Consider the following 19,215-nt stretch of genomic DNA (forward strand, 5'->3'; position numbering starts at 1 on the left):
CATTGACAATTGCAAGTTTCCTTTCTTAAAACTCTTAATTTGTAGCAAAACTGAAGTATTGAGTCACTTTTTCCTGGAATGATATACTCCTAGTTTTTTGGAAAGGTGACATACTTCTATTAGGTGGTTTGTAATTAAGTTTTGGGTTTTTTTCTTTAATATTTCTTACATTGCTAAGTGATCCCATTTACTTTTTTCTTTGATTCCGCCCCCTGCCCTCAGATAGTGTTGAATTAGTGCCATTGCCTGAAGGGAAATCTCTAGATTTCATTCAGAGTGGGTCAGCTATTGTGTAACCTAGTTCCTAATGGCACATACCACTAGTGTTGTGTGATATTTTGATTTCAAAGCTGATTATTTTAATAACTTGGAACAACGTATCATTAATTGGCTGGCAGGGGATTAAGGCAGAAGGGAATTGGGTTAAATAGTGTGCAGCAGGTAACGATCAAATGGTACTGCAGTTACTGTTTTTTAACAGAATTGGGAGTTTTAGTGGGTGAAGTGAACTGAGCAGTATGTGCACTACAGTTAAGTAAAAGCCTCTGACCTTTCGTATTATCTGTAGCTTTTTCTTGTTGTCTACGTAGTTGCTTTGTCTTGCATGTTTTGTCTGCCAGTGTTCTCTCTTACTGCTGGTTTGTGCTGATAGCCTTTCAAGACATTATAGTTTTATGGATAAGAAGGTTTAATTTAATCTTAAACTTCAAGCTGATTTTGGTTATATTATGAAAAAGGAGCAGCAGACAATTAATGTTGTTTTGTCTTTTGTCTTACCCTTATAGAATCATATAATGGTAGGAGTTGGAAGGGACCTCTGAAGATAAACTAGTCCAAGCCCCCTGCTAAAGCAGATCCACCTAGATCAGGTCACTCAAGAGTGCATCTAGGCAGGTTTTGAAAAGCTCCAGAGAAGGACACTCCACAACCTCCCTGGGCAGCCTGTGCCAGGACTCCCTTACCCTCACAGGGAAGATGTTTTTTCTAGAGTGGAACTTTGTGTTCCATTTTTTGTCTATTACCACTAGTCCTATCACTGGACACTAGAGAAAAAAGGGCTGCTCAATCCCTTTGACATACACATTTCAAATACTTCTAAGTATTAATGAGGTCCACCTACAGTCTCCTCTTCTCCAGGCTGGACAGCCCCAGTTCTCGCAGCCTTTCCTTATAGGAAAGATGAACTCAAGTCCCCTCATAAGCTTGGTGGCCCTGTGCTGGACTCTCTCCAGAAGTTCTCTTTCCCTCTTGAGCTGAGGAGCCCAGAACTGGACACAGGACTCCAGATGAGGCCTCACTAGGGCAGAGCAGAGGGGGAGTAGAACCTCCCTCCACCTGCTGGCCACACTCTTCTTGATGCATCCCAGGATGCCATTGGTCTTCTTGGCCATGAGGGCACATTACTGACTCATGTTTAGTTTATTGTCAACCAGGACTCCCAGGTCTCTCTGCAGAGCTGCTCTCCAGCAGGTCAATCCCCAGCCTGTACTGGTGCATGGAGTTGTTCCTTCCCAGATGTAGGACTCTGCACTTGTCTTTGTTGAACCTCATGAGGTTCCTCTCTGCCCAACTCTCAAGCCAGTCGAGATCCCGCTGAATGGCAGCACAGCCTTCTGGGGAATCAGCCAGTCCTCCCAGTTTGGTGTAGTCAGCCAACTTGCTGAGGGTACACGCTTCCCATTCTCTCATCCACAACCTTTTTGTTAAAGCAGTTTAAAGTCAGATAATGATGTTTTTTACATAGCTTCGTTCATAGTAATGACAAAGAAAAACTGAGTTTTCTTACAAAAGTTTACTGTCCACAACTAGTGATGAGCCTCAACTATGTCAACAAATGATTTTAACTTTGGAATATAAATAGAATCAATTGAGTAATTCATGTGTTATTTCAAAGAGAACTTACTCATGATAAGAAAAAACATTTTATTCAACAGAGAAAAAGTTGAACAGGTTCGGTTTTTGCATGTGTATGGACATTATCGTTGGAGGCATGGAGAAATGCATATGACAAAGTTTGATTTGGTTACTTCACCATGGATGCTGTTGCTTCGTCCTTTGTAGCCTGAACTACGTTGTAATTGCTAAAGTTGTATCCTGTTTTTCCTTATCTTTGTTAAGATAAGCCATTTAACGCTGTTAAATAGCTTACATGTGTCTAAAATAATTTGTGGTGAATTACAAGGAAGTGAAAGCTTTAGGTATGCAAACATTTTTTTAAAAGCCAGAAAATGTCTGAAGGCAGCATTTTCTGCTACTTGTAGCTTGTTCTTCAAAGATATTAGCAAGTCTTACTTCTTGCCCATCTCTGGTTTGATCTCTGAACCTGAGAAATGTGTATTGGATACTCACCTGGGTAAGAAAATCTGTCAGCTTCTGTAGTTCAAACCAGGAACTGGTAAACCTTGAATTTATTCTTTATCTCAACAGCTTCTTTAATTCCATATGTTGCAATTCCATTTTGAGAACAATAGGTGTGTGTTTAAGATAACCATTTAGTAGTTCAATGCAAATTAAACATGGACAAAGCTACATTACAGCTGCAGGATGTAATATTTTTTGACAAATTTTCAACAGAAAAAGAAAGGAAGTGATGACTTAAAAAAATGTTGAAATAGATTAGAAATAAAGTGGGAAAAGGGAAAATAAGACAATTAAGAAGGATGAACAAGAAAACAGAGTAAAGCAGTAGAAGCAAATAATCAGACAAGATCTGAATCTAGCTGCAGGTTTCATGTGACATGTGTTGTCATAGTATCTGAACACTTCATATATAATTAATAGTGAAGTAAGTTGTGTCTGGCTGTTTTTGACACTTTGTGCTTGAGGTAGAGGTATCTTTGGGAGTATGGGGAAGGGTAAAGTCTACAAAGAAAAAGGGGTTTTCATGCTTTGTAAGTCCTGTGCTTGCTGTTGAAATACACTGTTGAGAAGAATTTTGTGACACTTCAGGTCCTGTATTTCCATTTTTATTTTATTTTATTCTAGATTGATTGGTTGTTTTTCCCCTGGGAGGCTCTTTTGTAATTAGCTATTTTGCACTGACAAGACTCAGCCTTTTTTGGTGACTCCTATGTGTTGACATTGCCTCAGAATATTGTGTGTGAGAGTTGTTCACACATCACTCTATGGTCTTAACACTGCTGGGAAATAATATATTATTTGAGAACATCTATGGTAACATAAAGGCAACAAGGAAAAGAGAGGAGATGTGGAAAAGAGAAGGATGAACAAAAAAGCTCAAAACTTTTGCAAAATTCTATAGATTATGGAGTAGACTTAGAAATCATTAATAATTATAATATTTTAGGAAATATTATAACATTATTTTGAAAATTATTTATAGCATAGAATGTGGGACTGCACAGATATATATTAATGGACATGACTATAGTCCTTGTAGAGGAGCATATTAACTATGGTCTGGTAGCTTCTGAAGTCTGACTATCCCAAATGGCATATTTTGACCAAGTTTTCCTGTGGTAGTGAAGTTATCTGCCCTCCCTGCTGTTGCAGTGCCCAGCCCTGGGGAACTGCTGGTCAGAAACAGGTCTATGTGCTCTACTAAGAACAAGTAGGAATCCTAGATTTAAATTCCTAACGGTTTTACTGATATCTAGTATGAATGTTAGATGAAAGTATCTTCCTTTCCTCCATTTGTAAGGCTCTTCCTTTCAGCTTTCAAATGGGAAACAATGAGAATGACAGAAGAACACATTAGAGGTTGTTCACTTCCATTAGACTTTAAAAAAGGCAGCAACCACTGCTTTGGGCTTCTTAAGTTGCATTGATAATTACATTTCATGTCCAGTCCAGTGGTAGCAAACTGATACACTGCAGTGAAGCTGAGTTTTACAGTACTTAAAATGGAACTCGTTTTCCTTGAGAATCCCAGATGTGGTACTCCCACAGTATAGGAATCCAGTCCCAAAGTGAGTGGGGTAGAATTTTCTGTAGGAATAAAGGAAAAAAAAAGTTGAAACCTCCTTAGCGTTTTTTTTTCACAGCTCGCAAAGGACAGAGGTTTTTCCTAAGCAAGTTCATCTTGCAGAGTGGCTCATTGAGAGCATGTTCTTTATGTCCTTGAAATCATTTGATGTTAGATTATCCTGTTGCATTTTTCTCATAATGGTCTGGACTAAAGGTTGAACATGGGTGTTTTGGACATAGTTTTGGGTTTAGGGCTTCCAAATTCAGAGATGACTTGTCTGACTGCCTTGAATTTGACAGGGTATGACCCTTAACGTGGTAACAACAATGTGGCGTAAGAGAAGCCTGGTTATTACAGCAGGTAGATTAGTAGAAGTGAGAAGAGCTTTTTTTTCCTGATATTTACTTAGCCCTAAGTTACTGACACCTAATCCACCAAATGCTGCTGGCTTGCAGTTTACCTGTTGCTTTTGCAAGTCTTCTCTGTTTGGCAATCCTACAGGTTCTAGTAGCAGACCTCCCTGCTGGCACAGTACCCAGCTCCGTGGAACTGTTGGTCACGAGCAAAGTCGTTGTGCTCTGCTAAGAACAAGTAGGAAGCCTAAATTTAAATTCCTATCTGTTTTATAGATATATAGTATACAAGTCACAGGCTCTGTGTTGTGTTTTGGAACACTTATCCGGCTCTAATCTGCTGCTAGCTGTCATAGTGATCAATGAATGAAGCAAAAAGCCCATTATTTTGTTGTTGTCGTTGGAGTTCTTACTTAATTTTGTAAGCCATAAAGAGTGTTGTGTACTAATGCCTATGCTGCCAAGACTAGAATATACTAGTAATTTTGTAAAGCTGATATGTATTGCTCTGGAGAATAAATAAAGGTTGTTGGTGAGGCGAGAAGCTAAAATGCTTTGGTTGGCATTGGTATCAGGAAGTGGAATTACATGAAATGATTACATCAGGAATGTCACATGAGCACAACATGGTTGAGAGTTTTAAAGGACACAGTTTTGTCTTGTTATTTTAATTTTAGTTCTACAAATGTACATGTTCCCTCCTTTCTCCTAGTTTAACTCTATTAAAGAAATGCTTTCCATTAAAGTTTGTACTACAGAGTTGTTGGCAGATGACCTTGAGGGCGATATTACCTGATGTTCTCTTATTTTTTACAGAAAGATCCAGATTACCTGAAACTCTGGTTGGATAGTTTTGTTTCTAGCTATGAACAGTTTCTGGATGTGGACTTTGAGAAGCTGCCAACGAGGTATGTATAATTACAGACCTTTTTGTTTATCTGAAACTGACCTGGCTGAGAGCCCGGTCCTGTTTAATGGCAATACTGCCTTTAAACAAAAGAAAGATTTTTAGTTGTTGAGTGTCACTCCCATTCTTTTGAAGGTCAAGTTGGGTTGGGAATGATGAAACTAGGCAAGTACTGGTATTTGTTATATCAGGAGTTGGCGTGAGTATTCACTTGTTTTTTCTCATAGAAACATAATCATTATTCCTCAAATAAAGAATTTTTTTGAATAAGCATTAATTAAATATGATGTATGAAATAGTATTAGTCACCAGTAGTGTGTAATATTGTTATCGGCAATGTCTGAAGAGAATATGTAGGTAAAGTTTTGAAATTTTATTGCTTTAAGATTAAGGATGAGACTAAATGCTTAACAGAGTTTTGGATCTCTTAGCTGAAAACCTTTTAAAAATTAAAATATCCATAAGTGATGGACTTTATAGTGACTTCTTAGTTTGCATTCACGAAGGCTTCAGTTCAGGGCAAGACTTCACTCACGTTGCTGACCACAAGTTCTCAGATAGAGTTGTGGGGTGGTACTGAGGTCTAATTTTGGAGTTCTATATTTAGTATTGTGAGTTTGCCTGCTGAGATTTAAGAATTGTGTTTTCAAGACTAACTTTGCAAATGAGGAACAGAAACGTAGCCATTGGATGTCTTCTCTTGCCTTTGACATGCTTGCATGAACTAAGGGTTTAAGAAAAAATGAATAAAATTGAGAAATCATGAGAACAGGTGTCTGTACTATAGCTGATACTGCTAGTGGTGTTTGAAGGCCAAGAATGCCTGCATGATGGCTGCAGTCCAAGCCCTGTTGAAATCAATGGAAATTCTTTAATGGGCTTTGGATCAGATCCTGTTTGAAGTGTAAGTGATAGCCTCTACTGTTAGAAGGAGATGGAGAATGCTGCAACTGGATATCAGTGGATAAAACTGGGACTTCTTTTCTCTTTGTATTAAAATTTTCTTCCTAATGCCTCTGTGAATGCAAAATGCATAGCACAAAGTAAGCTAGACCTTCAAATTTAATTCTTTGTTCTTTCAATAGATCAGTTTGCAGTGTGTTAGGAAAAAATATCCTTTGATACAATTTGTCTTTAACATAGTCTTTAATTTCGAAATCTGAACAGTGGAAAAGAGAAATATCTTGGTACTTTGAAGTTTTAAAGTGTTTTTTGTTGATGCATCTTGATTTATGGTTTTTTTTAACAACAATGTAACAAAAGATAAACATGAAGCTTAATTGTGCAGAACAATAGCAGCATCTTCATTGCGCTAAGTGATGGTTTAGTGAGCATAAAAATGGTGTGTTTTTCCAAAATTAATGACAGGATTACTGATTTAGTCTGGAAGAATAGGCCCATGTGGATTTAGACTCATTTGTGTAACAGATGTAGAGAACACAAATCAAGACAACATAGGGTCGAGGACAGATCATTCTGTGCTTTGATGGTTGGATTAAAAACCTATACTGTTTAAGAGCAGGTATTAGAATTAACCAAATATTACAATTTTTGCCATTATTTGCATTTGTGAGATAATCACACATGCAAAAACTGGGATCTTTTTGGGGTTTGTCAATTTGTATTGCAGGTGTTTACTTTGTGGAACTGATATTACTGAGACTACAAAAAAGAGCAAATAGGTCAGCATAGAATGCTGATTTCCAGTGACTCTTCTCTTGGGACCATACAACCTTGTGGACTTGATTTGTTTTAGTGGAGTTGTGTATTAAATGACTGGTTCTGCCTTTTGGTCTTGGAAATAATAGTTGCTGACTAAGCTGAGAAACTTGAGGGAACTAGCCTCGTATAAATCTTCATATGCTTTACATATACATGCCTGAAAGATCTTCTGTACCAAAGGCCAAATGCCAGGAAATAATGAGAAATTGTATAGGGAGACAGAAGCTTGTAGGTTGCTGTACAAAATTAACCTTTTGAGAGACAGACATGAAATTTTGTGTCTATGTAAAACATATATGGCTTTTTTATCATGAAAGAAAACAACACTGAAGAAAGGTAATGAAACTATTAGGGATTTTTTTTCCCCTGAAGGAAGAACTCTTCATTGGCACTGTCACTTGCTGATTTAACTGACAAGAGTATTTCTTCTGTAATTTAAAATATATAATTTCCTGAAATCTGCTTTGGAAATGTGAAAGATACTATGTAGTGCAGAATTAGGAAATTTCTAAATATAGAGGAGTGTATTTAGTGATATGATTTGTCTGTATAAGTAGAGCTTATACCTCTGTGCAGCTTATAGGATTATATAGCTTCAATTCTACCTCTATCCTTGTGCATCTACCCTGTATTTTTAAGTGGAAATGGTTCATTAATAGTGTTTCCAGTGATTTTACTGAAAATGTGAAAATAGCTATGCTGATGGCTTTGAGAATTGAGCACAAAAGATTAGTGCACTTGTCTGTTCTTTTTAAAAAAACATGTGTTCATCTCATATGTATTTATACCAGGAAAAGGATAAAACCTTTACTAGCAGTGGGAGGTTTGTTTTCCCTCTTGTTGGAGAGGAATTGTCATTTAGTTTAATACTTCTAGAAACAACAGAGGCCTCCAGAATGTTGTCATGTTCTTTTTCTGCTTTTGGTTTCCCTGAGACGAGTCAAAGGAGCTTAAAGGAAGCAGATGCAAAGTACTGTAGAAACCATACTTAAACTTGCTGCCTTCAAACCCACATAAAAATGATGCAGGAATTGTGACAGGAATGTTGATTACATGGTTTAGTCACTCTTGAACAGTAAAGCCTGGTTTTCACAAAATTTTGTTCCAAAGGGCTTTACCACTTATGGAGGAGAGGCTGAATTTCCCATTGTGTGACTTAGAGCTGTAATAGGTGAATATGATTTAGAGACAAATTTAACTTGCTGTCAAATACCCAAGGTGTTTATATTGCTGTGTAGCTCTGTGTGTGTAATGCAGGGAAATTATAACTGAAAAGAACCCAAATGTGTCAATATCTGTCTCAAATTTTTGAGGTAGGGTACCAGCAGTCAAGTAAGAATGTCATTTAAGGTATGATTTTTTTTGCCATTTATTTTCTTTCTTACTTTTGGAATGCTTGTTTACACAGGTAGTCTTGTTTGGGAAAAAATATACTACATGTGCATAAATTTCACTTTGACATTTCTGTGGTCATGTAGTACTAATTTGCCATGGAGGGAGTAGAAGTTTGATTATTTATAAGCATTTATTTACATTCTCTATGGTATATTTACTTTGAGTAATCCCAATTAGTATTTCTTGTGCCAGTCACACAACAGGCAGTAAGTTCTCTTAGGTTGTGTAATACCAGAAAACAGTTACTGCAGAGAAAACGTTCTTTGGGATGTGAGGCATGAAGGGTATGCTGTTTGCTCTCTTGTAAAGCATTTTATCATCTTACTGAAAAAGCCTTCTTGGAGTTTTTAGGGAAATCACTTTTGGATATATGATTTCAGTTGCCAAAAATTATGGTCTTCCTGATACAGAGATGATGAATTATCAGATTATGAAGAGCCATGTATATAGTCCCAGAGGGTATGGATCTGCTGGTATCTTGAGGGGTGAAGCTGTTATCACAGAAATTAAAATCTATTTCTTGGCAGCTGTATTGGAAAGAAGCAGTTGCTCTCAGTTTTGTCATTAATGTCTCAGTTTAAAGCACAGGCCTTAATAAATTTCTGTTAGAGCTTTCTGAATCCCTTGAGATTCTGAATCTTCTAGTATCTGAAAACCAAATTGTAAAGAGGTGAGGATTGAACAGTATTTGGTCCTCTGTATACATATAGCTACACCTGTTTTGTAAGACATGGGAATTTGCTTTCACTTGCACTTACCTAGTTGTTTTACTAGATTTGAGTCTGTCTCAGTTTTTACCTTCTATAATAGGCTTCCTTTTCAACTTCAGAAGTTAAACAATATATTGTTCCCTATTTCCCTCAAATAGTTGATATCAGTGTTTAGTGTCAGTCGCTTCATTTCTCTGTGCTTTTTGATGCTTATTCCCACACAGGTGTATGTATACAAGTGTCATGTTACTGAGTTTATGAGCTAGCTGATTTTTTTGTTTGTTGTAACTTTCCCCAACTTTGGCCATCCTGATGGCTTTGTAAGCTGTAAGACTCTTCCTTGTGTGTTCCTTTTCCTGTGTAGAGTTCATAGAGACTGTGTCAGGGTAAACAGTTGATGCAAAATGCAAACTCTCTAGCGTGTGCAGCAGTGGATAAACAGTCTTCATCCCAGAGAATGTTCAAAAACATCTATATATTTCTGTACTGCTGCTGAAATGGATTTCTGTATGGCTGTTCCTGGAGGATTGGCTTAGCTAATGGTTTTGTTTGTGATTTTAATTTTATTTTTATTTTTTCCTTCTTTTGGTTCTCACTGTTGTATTTGTAGCAATGTTTCAGTTCAGCAAAAGCAACATGCAAGAGTATCTCATGTTCTTCAGGACCTGTCTGACCTTGATGGAGTTGTATCTAGCACCAACACAAAGGTCTCTTTTTATCTTTTGCAAATAATTAGTGAGCAGAAAAACCTAGTTTGCTGAGTTTGGTGCCAAGCTTGTCTTACCAAATTAGTATGCCAAGAGTCAGATGGATTTTTGAGAGTTCCCTCTCCTGCACATTCAGACCCTGATTTTTATGTCTTTGAGTCTCAAAATCTTATTGTTAACAGCTTTCTTTTTGTATTGAATTTGATCTCATATGATGCTTTGTAATTCATATAAGGAAGACGTGAGGTTCACAGTGAAAGAATACCAACTGGGTCTCAATAACTATATAATAATCGACATCTAATTTATTTGGACACCTAATCTTCAGTAGAAAGTTGCAAATGTTCCCCTTGTGTTTAGTTCTTGTATTTCATTCCATTGTGACTGTCCTTTACCTTATTTGGGGATTTCCCAGGCTCCCTGCTACCTGCTGAAGATCATACATTTGCTCCGTGACAATTGAAGTAGATCAGTGCATGGAGGAACATTTAGGAATCTACTTAATGAATTTGGAACTTTTTTTTTTCAATGCAGTTCATTGTTGGGAAGAAGGAAGCTGAAGCTGGCATAATGCCACCAGGCATTTCCTTTCAATTCATTAGAAAGTTTGTGAGAGCCATCAGTTCAGTAACTGTTCTTACAGAGGTTTATCGGAACACTGCTTGAGCGCATTGAAATTCATCGATAACATGTCATTTGCATGATTAACAATTTTGCATGTGGTTTTTCTCCTTAGGGTGGATGACGTTCCTCCAGGAATATCACTACTACCTGATAACATTCTTCAGGTCCTCAGGCTCCAGCTGCTACAGTGTGTCCAGAAAATGTCAGATGGGCTAGAAGAGCAGCAGCAGACTCTATCGCTATTACTTGTGAAATTCTTTATCATCCTTTGCAGGTATTCATTCTCATTACCTCAGCGAGGCTATTGTTTAAGAAATCTTGATGCAGACTATAAATATATATTGTAATGGTACATAAAACTGTGACCAGCAGAAACAGAAATGCCACTTCTCACAATCTTCAAAATAAAGAAAGTGAGTAAAAGACAGAGAGGAAGCAATGTGATCATCTTAGAAATAATATTTACCATAATAAATGGATTAAAAGGGGATTAGACTCTAAATTCCTTGTAGTGACATAAGGTCATTTATCAGAATTCTGGAGATGGTATAGCTGGCATAAGAAATACTTTTAAAAGAAAGCACATTCTAGCAAATGTTGGGTATGAAATAACTGAAGAGAATTGTACAGGAATAAATGTTTCACATTCTTAAAATGCTTATAATTCTGTAAACAGCTTAGGAAATGGACTTAGTACACTAATAATGCAAAAGGCTTCTATCTGGAATTTATGCCTTATTTTGTAATTCTATTGAAACAACTGGTTTTAGGGACCTATTCCTCACTATTTCCTTAGTCTTCTACTCTAAACTACATTGAGAGGAAGGGGATGAAATATAATAGGACACCTTTTCTAAGGAGTATTTGTAGCAGCTTTGTTTTGGATCCTTTTGCTCTCCTTACACCTGAAGCAATACAAAGGACTGTAGAGTGGTGATAAGTATTCTGGAATATTAAAATATAAACTGAATAGATGGTGGTAATATGTTTCTGAATGATAAACTGTTGTCAGTCTTTAGTTACTGAGAAATTCTCCTTTCATCATTAGTATCTGATCTTTCTGACTTGTCTTCAAGATTAAGAAATAACATGTGCATGCTCTTTCTTTGCTATCATTGATTTATTTATGTTCTAAAATAATTTGTTAGGTGATTGTTTGGGAGAATTTAAGTGAATAAATGCTTCTGGGTAGTGTACTTGCTGATGTTTTAGAAAGTGCATGCGCTACTAATGTGGGAGAAGTGAAAGTTATAGTCCTTGTTACAAAGTGCCATTTCTGAGCTATTTAGAATGTCCTGGGAAACTACTTAAACTCTGAAACCCCAAATTCCAGATAGAATTGGCTCATAGCAGAGTGACTTAGACCTTTCGTTTCCTTTCTGTTAGAAGAAAACTTGTGAGCACTCTTACTGTGACAGAAATAAACATTTGAGTACATGAGGGCTTTCGGAGATTATTTTTGAAATGCTAATATGCTTTTGTATGATTGTGGGTAGAATGCTAAAACAAACATTGTTTGAACTAGCCTTGAATGGTACACTGTGTACATTTCTGTGTTTTTTGTGGTCTTCATAGAAATTTGGCTAATGTGGAGGAGATTGGGATGTGTTCATACATTAACCATGTTATCACCATGACTACGTTATACATTCAACAGGTATGTGATTAACAGCTCTTGTCTGTTATTTTTGCCACCCGATGCTTTCTGCTCCTGTTTGTGATCTGTTTTTTTTTCAGTGATAGTCTTGAGTGGGGAAAAATTTGTGGGCTCAGAACTGTTCTGGAAGAGATTAATTTTCCACTTCTGGAAATCTTCTGACCAAAGATGATTTTATTTTTTCTCTCAGTTAAAAAGCAAAACAAAAGAAAAAGAAGTGGCAGATCAGACCCCCATTGAAGAATTTGTGAGACATGCGTTGGCTTTTTGTGAAAGTCTCTATGATCCATATCGAAACTGGAGGCAGCAAATTGCAGGGTATGTGTGGGCTAGGACAGGATTATAAATACTGTGGTTCATGATAACTTTAGATAGACAATATATAAATTTTATGACAGAACTACTGCTGTCTGATTTCAAACTAAAATAAAAAGTTACATCTCTATTCTGCTGTTGCATTTTACAGCTCTTAGAATTTGATAGCCTTGGGCAGTTGATCCTCTGTTTCAGTTTTGTGGTGTTGTGTGGTTTTTTTTTTTTTACAAGGATACACCGTTTAGAAGAGCGTTAATGAAACACTTTATCTAACTGACCAACATGAAGGTTCTGCCATTGCTTTCTCCTTTAGAAAGTGGCTCATTTTTCTAAACTGGTGTAACAAGGAAGCCATAAGGAATGGGTCAGACAGACCTGATAGAATTGGAGCAAAAGAATTGGTCACGGTACAGATGCATTGCATCTTTGAAAAGAAGATAGTGTATCAGTAGAATTATATCTCTTTAATTTGATGGTTGTACACCCATAATAAACCCATAATCATGTTTGGTGCCCATTTCAAATTGCATGGTTAAGAAATTTGGCAGTTCAGCTGCTGACATTGTTGCAGTAAGCGGGAAGTAATAATAGATGGCTAGGTTGTGGGTTTTTTTTTTGTTAAAAAAATAAACCCTTGTGTAAGAAGTTAAGATATTTAAAGGAGTAGAACAGTAAATGTGGGATTAGGTGGGATCCTCATTTTTTGACTGAAAAATGTGTAAGATAACTCCTGATTTTTGGCAGCATTTTCTATCATGAAGAGTCATAAATTAACAAGTCCATAAAGATACCATATCTAATATCTTTGCTGTATTTTTTAATGTGGTTGCAGACGTTTCCTCAGTACAGTTGAAAAGAGCAGACAGAAGTATAAACCAGCTTCCCTCACTGTTGAGTTTGTCCCTTTCTTTTACCGTAAGTATTATCAACAGCATGTTTGAAAACAGTCATCTTTGGAGGAGTGAACTTAGAGATTCCAAGTTTCTTTTATTTAAGAATATCTAACAAATATAAAAGCCCCTTGCTTGCTTTGTAAGGCTGAATTATGTGGCTTGCTTTGTTTGCTTGGTTTTTTGCTCTGACCATCACCATCTTGCCATTCTCACTCATCTTTAAAAGCCTGTTTTTTTTTCAGAGTTACTTTCCATGCCCAACACGGTGAATAGGGTTCATTCTGTGAATTGACAGTTTTCCCATTTGTTAGGGTACATCCAGCAATTGCACGTAAGATCTCTGTAGCAACTGTAATGATAATTTGCATGGTAAAGTAATATTAGGAAAATGTTACACATTTTTGTCTCAGTATGATTTAACTGCCAGAAAGAAGGAAACTGTGCCATTCAACTAGCAAATGCTCCTCGGAATGCAGTTTGGAAAACTGCTCTGTTTTTGTCTCTGGTTAAGTAATTGAATGTCACAGTGGCTACTTTGAAATTCATGTGTTCTCACCATTACAGATTGGAGTGTAGAAAAGGAGGACTTATGTGGCCGTGTTTTGTGCTTGAATCTTGGGAAGAGGGGATGTCCAACTAATTTGCCAATGTAGCACAGAAAAGTGCTACTGATGACAGAAATGAAGTAGCAGGAATATGGTGAAGAGGTGGGATTTGAGTAAAATCAGCCCTTTTTGTAGCTATCTGTTAACTCAGCTTTAACTGAAAATAAGAAAGGAAGGTTCTGTTCCTAGAGGGGTAGCATTTATGAATTTGGCTTCTCTAGGTTTAGGTCACATATTCATCCTGTTCCATGAGATTTTGTTTCTGTGTAGGATAGGCTGTGTCAAATGGAGTAGTTACCAAAAAGCCTGAAGATCTGATGCTGGTAAAATGCCATTACTATTGTGCCAAAGCACTGGAAAGCCACTCTAAGGCTGCTACTGAGGAATGTCATTTTCACGTTCTCTCTTCCCCATTCAGTGTATTGCACTCTGGTTCCTCCTAAATCCCTTAAATATCATATACTATGATGGCTCTACAAGTGTACTAAATAGCTGACAGATACTCATCTGCTGATTGGCAAAGTGGTAGAAAAGACCAAATAAGGAATTACTGAGTATGTGCTTAACATGTTCTGCCATGACAGCACTAATTTGAAGCTTTTTTGGTCTGTCCAGCATAGTGTTTTATTCACAACCTGCCCTTTTGAATTTCTCTGAGTTTCCCCAAAAGATTCAGAGGCTCTAAGCAAGGGAGTGGTGGGACTAGTAGACTAACAGTGTAGTCTTCTAAGCTTTGTGTCATTTGAAGACCAGATTTGAAAAGTTGTGCAATTTTCTTTAAAAACAGCCTTATGCAGTCAGAAATCATACTTGCCAATAACTGGTAATTGTCTTAAAGGTTATATTATTTTAATGACTATAAAATTCTGTTGTTCTATTCTGTTGTTTAAAATCTCCAAATTATCAATCCTATCTCATAAAGCTATTAGTTTTATGATGACTAATTCAAAGTAAAGGAATCCTTTGTAGTTTATCTGCCTTGAATCTAGTGTTATTGCTACAGCAACAATATCCAGGTGATACCTATTGCTAAGAGTTCCTGAGGCTGTTTATAATGGATTTACATCAGATATGGCATGAGAAGGGATGTAGGATAATTTTCTTTAAAGAAACTACTGCTAGAAAGGTTACAGACCTGCGCAGATTCCCCTGGAAAGTTTGGCTTCAAGGGAGCAAGGTCAAGGACTTTTTTCTGAGCTACTTACACTACATATGGCATTAGATTTTGTATACCAAAACTGCTCTAACCTCTTTCATGCTTGCTGACTGCTTGTATATTTGCATGTCTTTCAGTTTCTCATTAATATGGACAAAATGGGCTCATTTTATGTTATGGTTGAATCAGAAGTTGTATGTATATATTTCTGTCAGCTTGCATGAAGTTTTATGCACGCTGAAGGTCTGGGCCTTTGAATTCCTGATAAATGCATTCTTCTCATGCTACTTGGATAATGCTGGAATTGCTGTGTTTGTGTCTGATTTATGGGAAGTGGAGATGATGTAGTTGGATTTTTTTCTGACTTGCATGACAGGGAGTAGAGACACTTTTTAATTTTTTTGATGGTGGGTTTTTTTTGAGAGAAAAAATTTTGGTTGTATAAAGTATACAAATTGAGGAATCCTCCTCCTTCTTATTTACTCCAACCAGAATGCTTTCAAGAAAGTGAACATCTCAAGGAAAGCCTAAAATGTTGCCTGTTACATCTCTTTGGAGCTATTGTGGCTGGTGGTCAGGTAAGGATGTTCTAAACCCTTTTCAGCTACTGAAGCCTCCAAGTATCTGTTCATTGTTTAAGGCTTATGCCCTGTAACCAATAAATAAGAAGAATTTAGTATTGACTGTGAGTTGTTTCCTTGTCTTATGAAGATAGGGTCAATCTGTGCTATAGTATCTACATACTGAAGTCCTGCTTTCAAATAACACTTCTAAAGTTCGAAGTAAGCTGTTTCAGTAAGAGACACAGGACCCTTATAGCTTGGAAGCTGTTTAAAATCTTTGAAAGAATGTTAAATAAAGAGGATGTTCATCATCAGCAAAACCAACATCCAACATGAATGACTTCTGTAATGTGTTGCTTAGTCTGTTCACAAGCAATGTTCGTAGAATCGTAGAATGGTAGGGGTTGGAAGGGACCTTTAGAGATCATGTACTCCACCCCCCCCTGCAGAAGCAAGTTCACCTAGATCAGGTCACATAGGAACATGTCCAGGCAGGTCTTGAAGACCTCCAAGGAAGGAGACTCCACAACTCCCCTGGGCAGCCTGTTCCACTGCTCCGTCACTCTCACGGTGCAATAGTTTTTTCTTATGTTTAAGTGGGAGGCAGAGGCAGTTGACCTCACTGGCAAAAGATACAGTCTCAGTGTACCTGAACAAGGGGATCAGAGCAGGTCTGGCAATAGTAACCAGGATCAGCCAGCCCAGATCACTAGACACATTTGTTGCAATGAAGCCTGAGATCAAGCCAGGAAGTCTGGTCAGCACATCAGGATGGGGATTTGGTCTAGTGATGGTCCCTAGCATCAGTTAAGAGTCCAGTGGTTTCCAGACCCATCCATAGTGATGAAGCAGTCTGGGTCAGATCTGTGGATGAGGTTCAAGATAATGCATGGCCAGACATAGGCATGGCTGCAGCATAGCTCAGGTAGGTAAAAGTTTGAAGGCTGCAGATGTAATAATTTCTTAAATGTATTAACAGACGTAATAATGTGTGTTACTTGACTCAGAAACAACTGGATTGAAGAGGTTTGATGTTGTTTGTTTATTATTATTTTTCCCTTAATCACTCTTTCTCCCCAACATGTTTCAGAGAAATGCTCTTCAAGCAGTATCGCCTGCCACCATGGAAGTCTTGATGCGTGTTTTAGCAGACTGTGACAACTGGGATGACAGGAACCCCGAGGAAGTGAGCAGGAAGGCAGAGCTGACTCTGAAGTGCCTGACAGAAGTTGTCCATGTCCTTCTAACAAGCAGTTCTGACCAGCGGCAAGTGGAGACAAGTACAATATTGGAGAACTATTTCAAGTTGCTTAATTCAGACCATTCAGCTTTACCTAATGCAAGGCGATGCAGGCAGTGGGAGAGCAGGTTCATAGCACTACAGATCCAAATGCTGAGTGAGTACCCAATTGTGCAGTTCCTTTAATACCTCTTGATAATAACCCTGAAACAAGTGATGATTGAAGTATGGCAGTAATGGAACTGAATGTTCTACCAAAAAATGTTCACTTGGCTAAGCAATTAAAATATTTCAAACATTTCTTTGCTGACATGACTTCAGTTGTATTCTTGTTTAATCATTCACTAAAGAGACCTGGAGGAAACCGTACTGGATTGCTACCATTTAACCAGAATGTTAGAGTTCACTGACTGCCAGTCTTCATTAAAAATACCTTACTTTTGCTATGCAACAGCTGGCACTCATCAGCACCTCAATAATTGCAGAATAAGATGCATCTAGTAAAATACCCATGTTGTGGCTGTTGTGTGATAGTTGACTATTCAAATGACATTATTGTAAACACTGGTCAAAAGTGGTGGTCTGAAACAGTTGGGTTTAAGTCATTGGATAAGAATTTAGGATTTGAATTTTTTTCACTTACCTCTATTTCCCATTCTGGAAATTTAAAAGTACTTCCTCTCACAAACTTCCAAGACAACTGAGAAATAATACTGAGGTTAAGGCTGCTGTAGAGTGCAGAGTAATTGCTGGGAGAAAGTAAGTGTTTGTATACTTTAGATAAAAGGCTTACTACTTAGAAAATGCTATGACTTGAAACAGCCCTGGAACAATCAAAGGTACCTGAATTTTTCTCCAGATGTAGTTGGATATGGGACAATTATTACAGCATTAAAATATTTAGCTTTAGGCCTTAGCACTCTGTGCTTAAAATGCATATAATTCTTGATTAAAGAATTCACAGCATATACCTTATTGTATAATTGTTCTCCCCATGTTTTCTATGTCATGTAGAAAAAACCTCACTTGATGGATTTGGGAAGTATTTGTCTTTGATGCTAGTTCTGTTTTAATTTTACAGATACTATCACAGCCATGTTAGACTGCACAGATAGGCCTGTTCTGCAGGCAATTTTTCTTAACAGTAACTGCTTTGAGCATCTCATTCGACTGTTGCAGAACTGCAAGGTAAATTTTCTCTTATCATTTTATAACAAAACCTCTCTTGTAATCATGCAGGTATATTATTTACCTTAATATCTTCCTACTGAGCTTGGTGCAATTTTATAGTGTCTACATATTGGAAGTATTTTGAATCAGTTGGGGCCACTAATAGCATGGATGATCTGAAAGCTCCAGGTTGCTCTAAAATATTTTTTTGGTTCCTAGTGAAGTAGAGATGTTTCTTGATTGTGTTGTAGTTCAAGCAATGAATGCTTATTTGAGCTCTGAGCAAGATATCTGTATGGACCCTGCTAAGTTCCTAAATCTGTTAAGGGTGTTACTAGAATCAACCCACCTCCACCGTGTGTTTGGGGTTTTTTGATGTGTGTATTTGCTTTTTATATTCTGTCGTGGAATTGCTAGGAAGTCACAACTGCTGCCAGGCTGAAGGTCTGAATTCTAATTTCAGAGGCATATTTTTCAATTTTAAAAAAACTTTGCTGTTGTGCCTTTAAGGACTTCAAAATAGTTGTCTTCTGTAGCTGACAAAACAGGAGCTCAAGCTGTTACAGATGTGCTTTGATTGTTCTCCTACCTGGGATTTAGTATTTACATAGGTATTGTGTCTTCATGATGTGTTTTTCATTGTTTCTGTTTTTCATGTTGTGTTTTCAAATGGTCATAATTTGCAAGCTAGTGTCTTCCACTGATTTATGTTGTAGGTTTCATTTTTCCCTGTGCACAAGAACATAAATGTGATGTAACTCTGGAATTTTTTTTCTCTTTGGTATGTTGGTGGCATAGCTATTTTGAGCTCTTCTGATGTTAGATAATGTAATGCTAACTACAGTATACAATTTTACTGAAATCCATTTAGGTGTTGGATTAGAACATATTTCAGTGCAGTGATATATTAACCATGTGTTTGGATTATGTCTTAACTGTAGTTCTAATCAGTGGCAGAATGCCAATTGACTTGAACTGTGTTGAATAGTGTTTGTAGTTCAACTCCTCCTGAGAATACATTGTTTGACCTTTCCATTCTCCTCTTCTGTTTGGGAGTCTGCCTATTTTTGTACTGACCTTGTACTCTATATGAAATTTTTTTTTTAGTTACCGCTTGAATCATCAAGCAGCATGATGTTTACCTATTCATGGAGACTCTATCTCTGTTTCTGCTCTCATATAAACAAATGGTGGAATCTAAGAAAACAGGAACAGCTATGCTATTTTTGCAACTGTGGTAGTTTGAGCCTGGCTGGATGCCAGGTGCCCA

General features: G+C 37.3%; 1 protein-coding gene across 12 annotated transcripts in view; it reads left to right on the forward strand.

Moving 5' to 3' along the window:
• The window catches only part of NBEAL1 (neurobeachin like 1), a 94,295-nt gene that overhangs the window by 13,176 nt on the left and 61,904 nt on the right, over positions 1 to 19,215 (forward strand). For 10 of the 12 annotated variants that reach the window (XM_062004557.1, XM_062004554.1, XM_062004558.1 and 7 more), the window contains exons 3-10: positions 5,098 to 5,189; positions 10,459 to 10,620; positions 11,922 to 12,003; positions 12,194 to 12,321; positions 13,151 to 13,233; positions 15,465 to 15,550; positions 16,626 to 16,932; positions 17,857 to 17,963. In XM_062004557.1, the coding sequence (XP_061860541.1) occupies positions 5,098 to 5,189; positions 10,459 to 10,620; positions 11,922 to 12,003; positions 12,194 to 12,321; positions 13,151 to 13,233; positions 15,465 to 15,550; positions 16,626 to 16,932; positions 17,857 to 17,963 (1,047 nt within the window). Of the gene's footprint in view, positions 1 to 5,097; positions 5,190 to 9,625; positions 9,723 to 10,458; positions 10,621 to 11,921; positions 12,004 to 12,193; positions 12,322 to 13,150; positions 13,234 to 15,464; positions 15,551 to 16,625; positions 16,933 to 17,856; positions 17,964 to 19,215 lie in introns of all 12 variants that reach the window. The other 2 variants (XM_062004560.1, XM_062004561.1) reach the window with 1 other exon arrangement.

The sequence above is a fragment of the Colius striatus genome, chromosome 11 (assembly GCF_028858725.1).
Source record: "Colius striatus isolate bColStr4 chromosome 11, bColStr4.1.hap1, whole genome shotgun sequence".
NCBI classification, from domain to species: domain Eukaryota; kingdom Metazoa; phylum Chordata; class Aves; order Coliiformes; family Coliidae; genus Colius; species Colius striatus.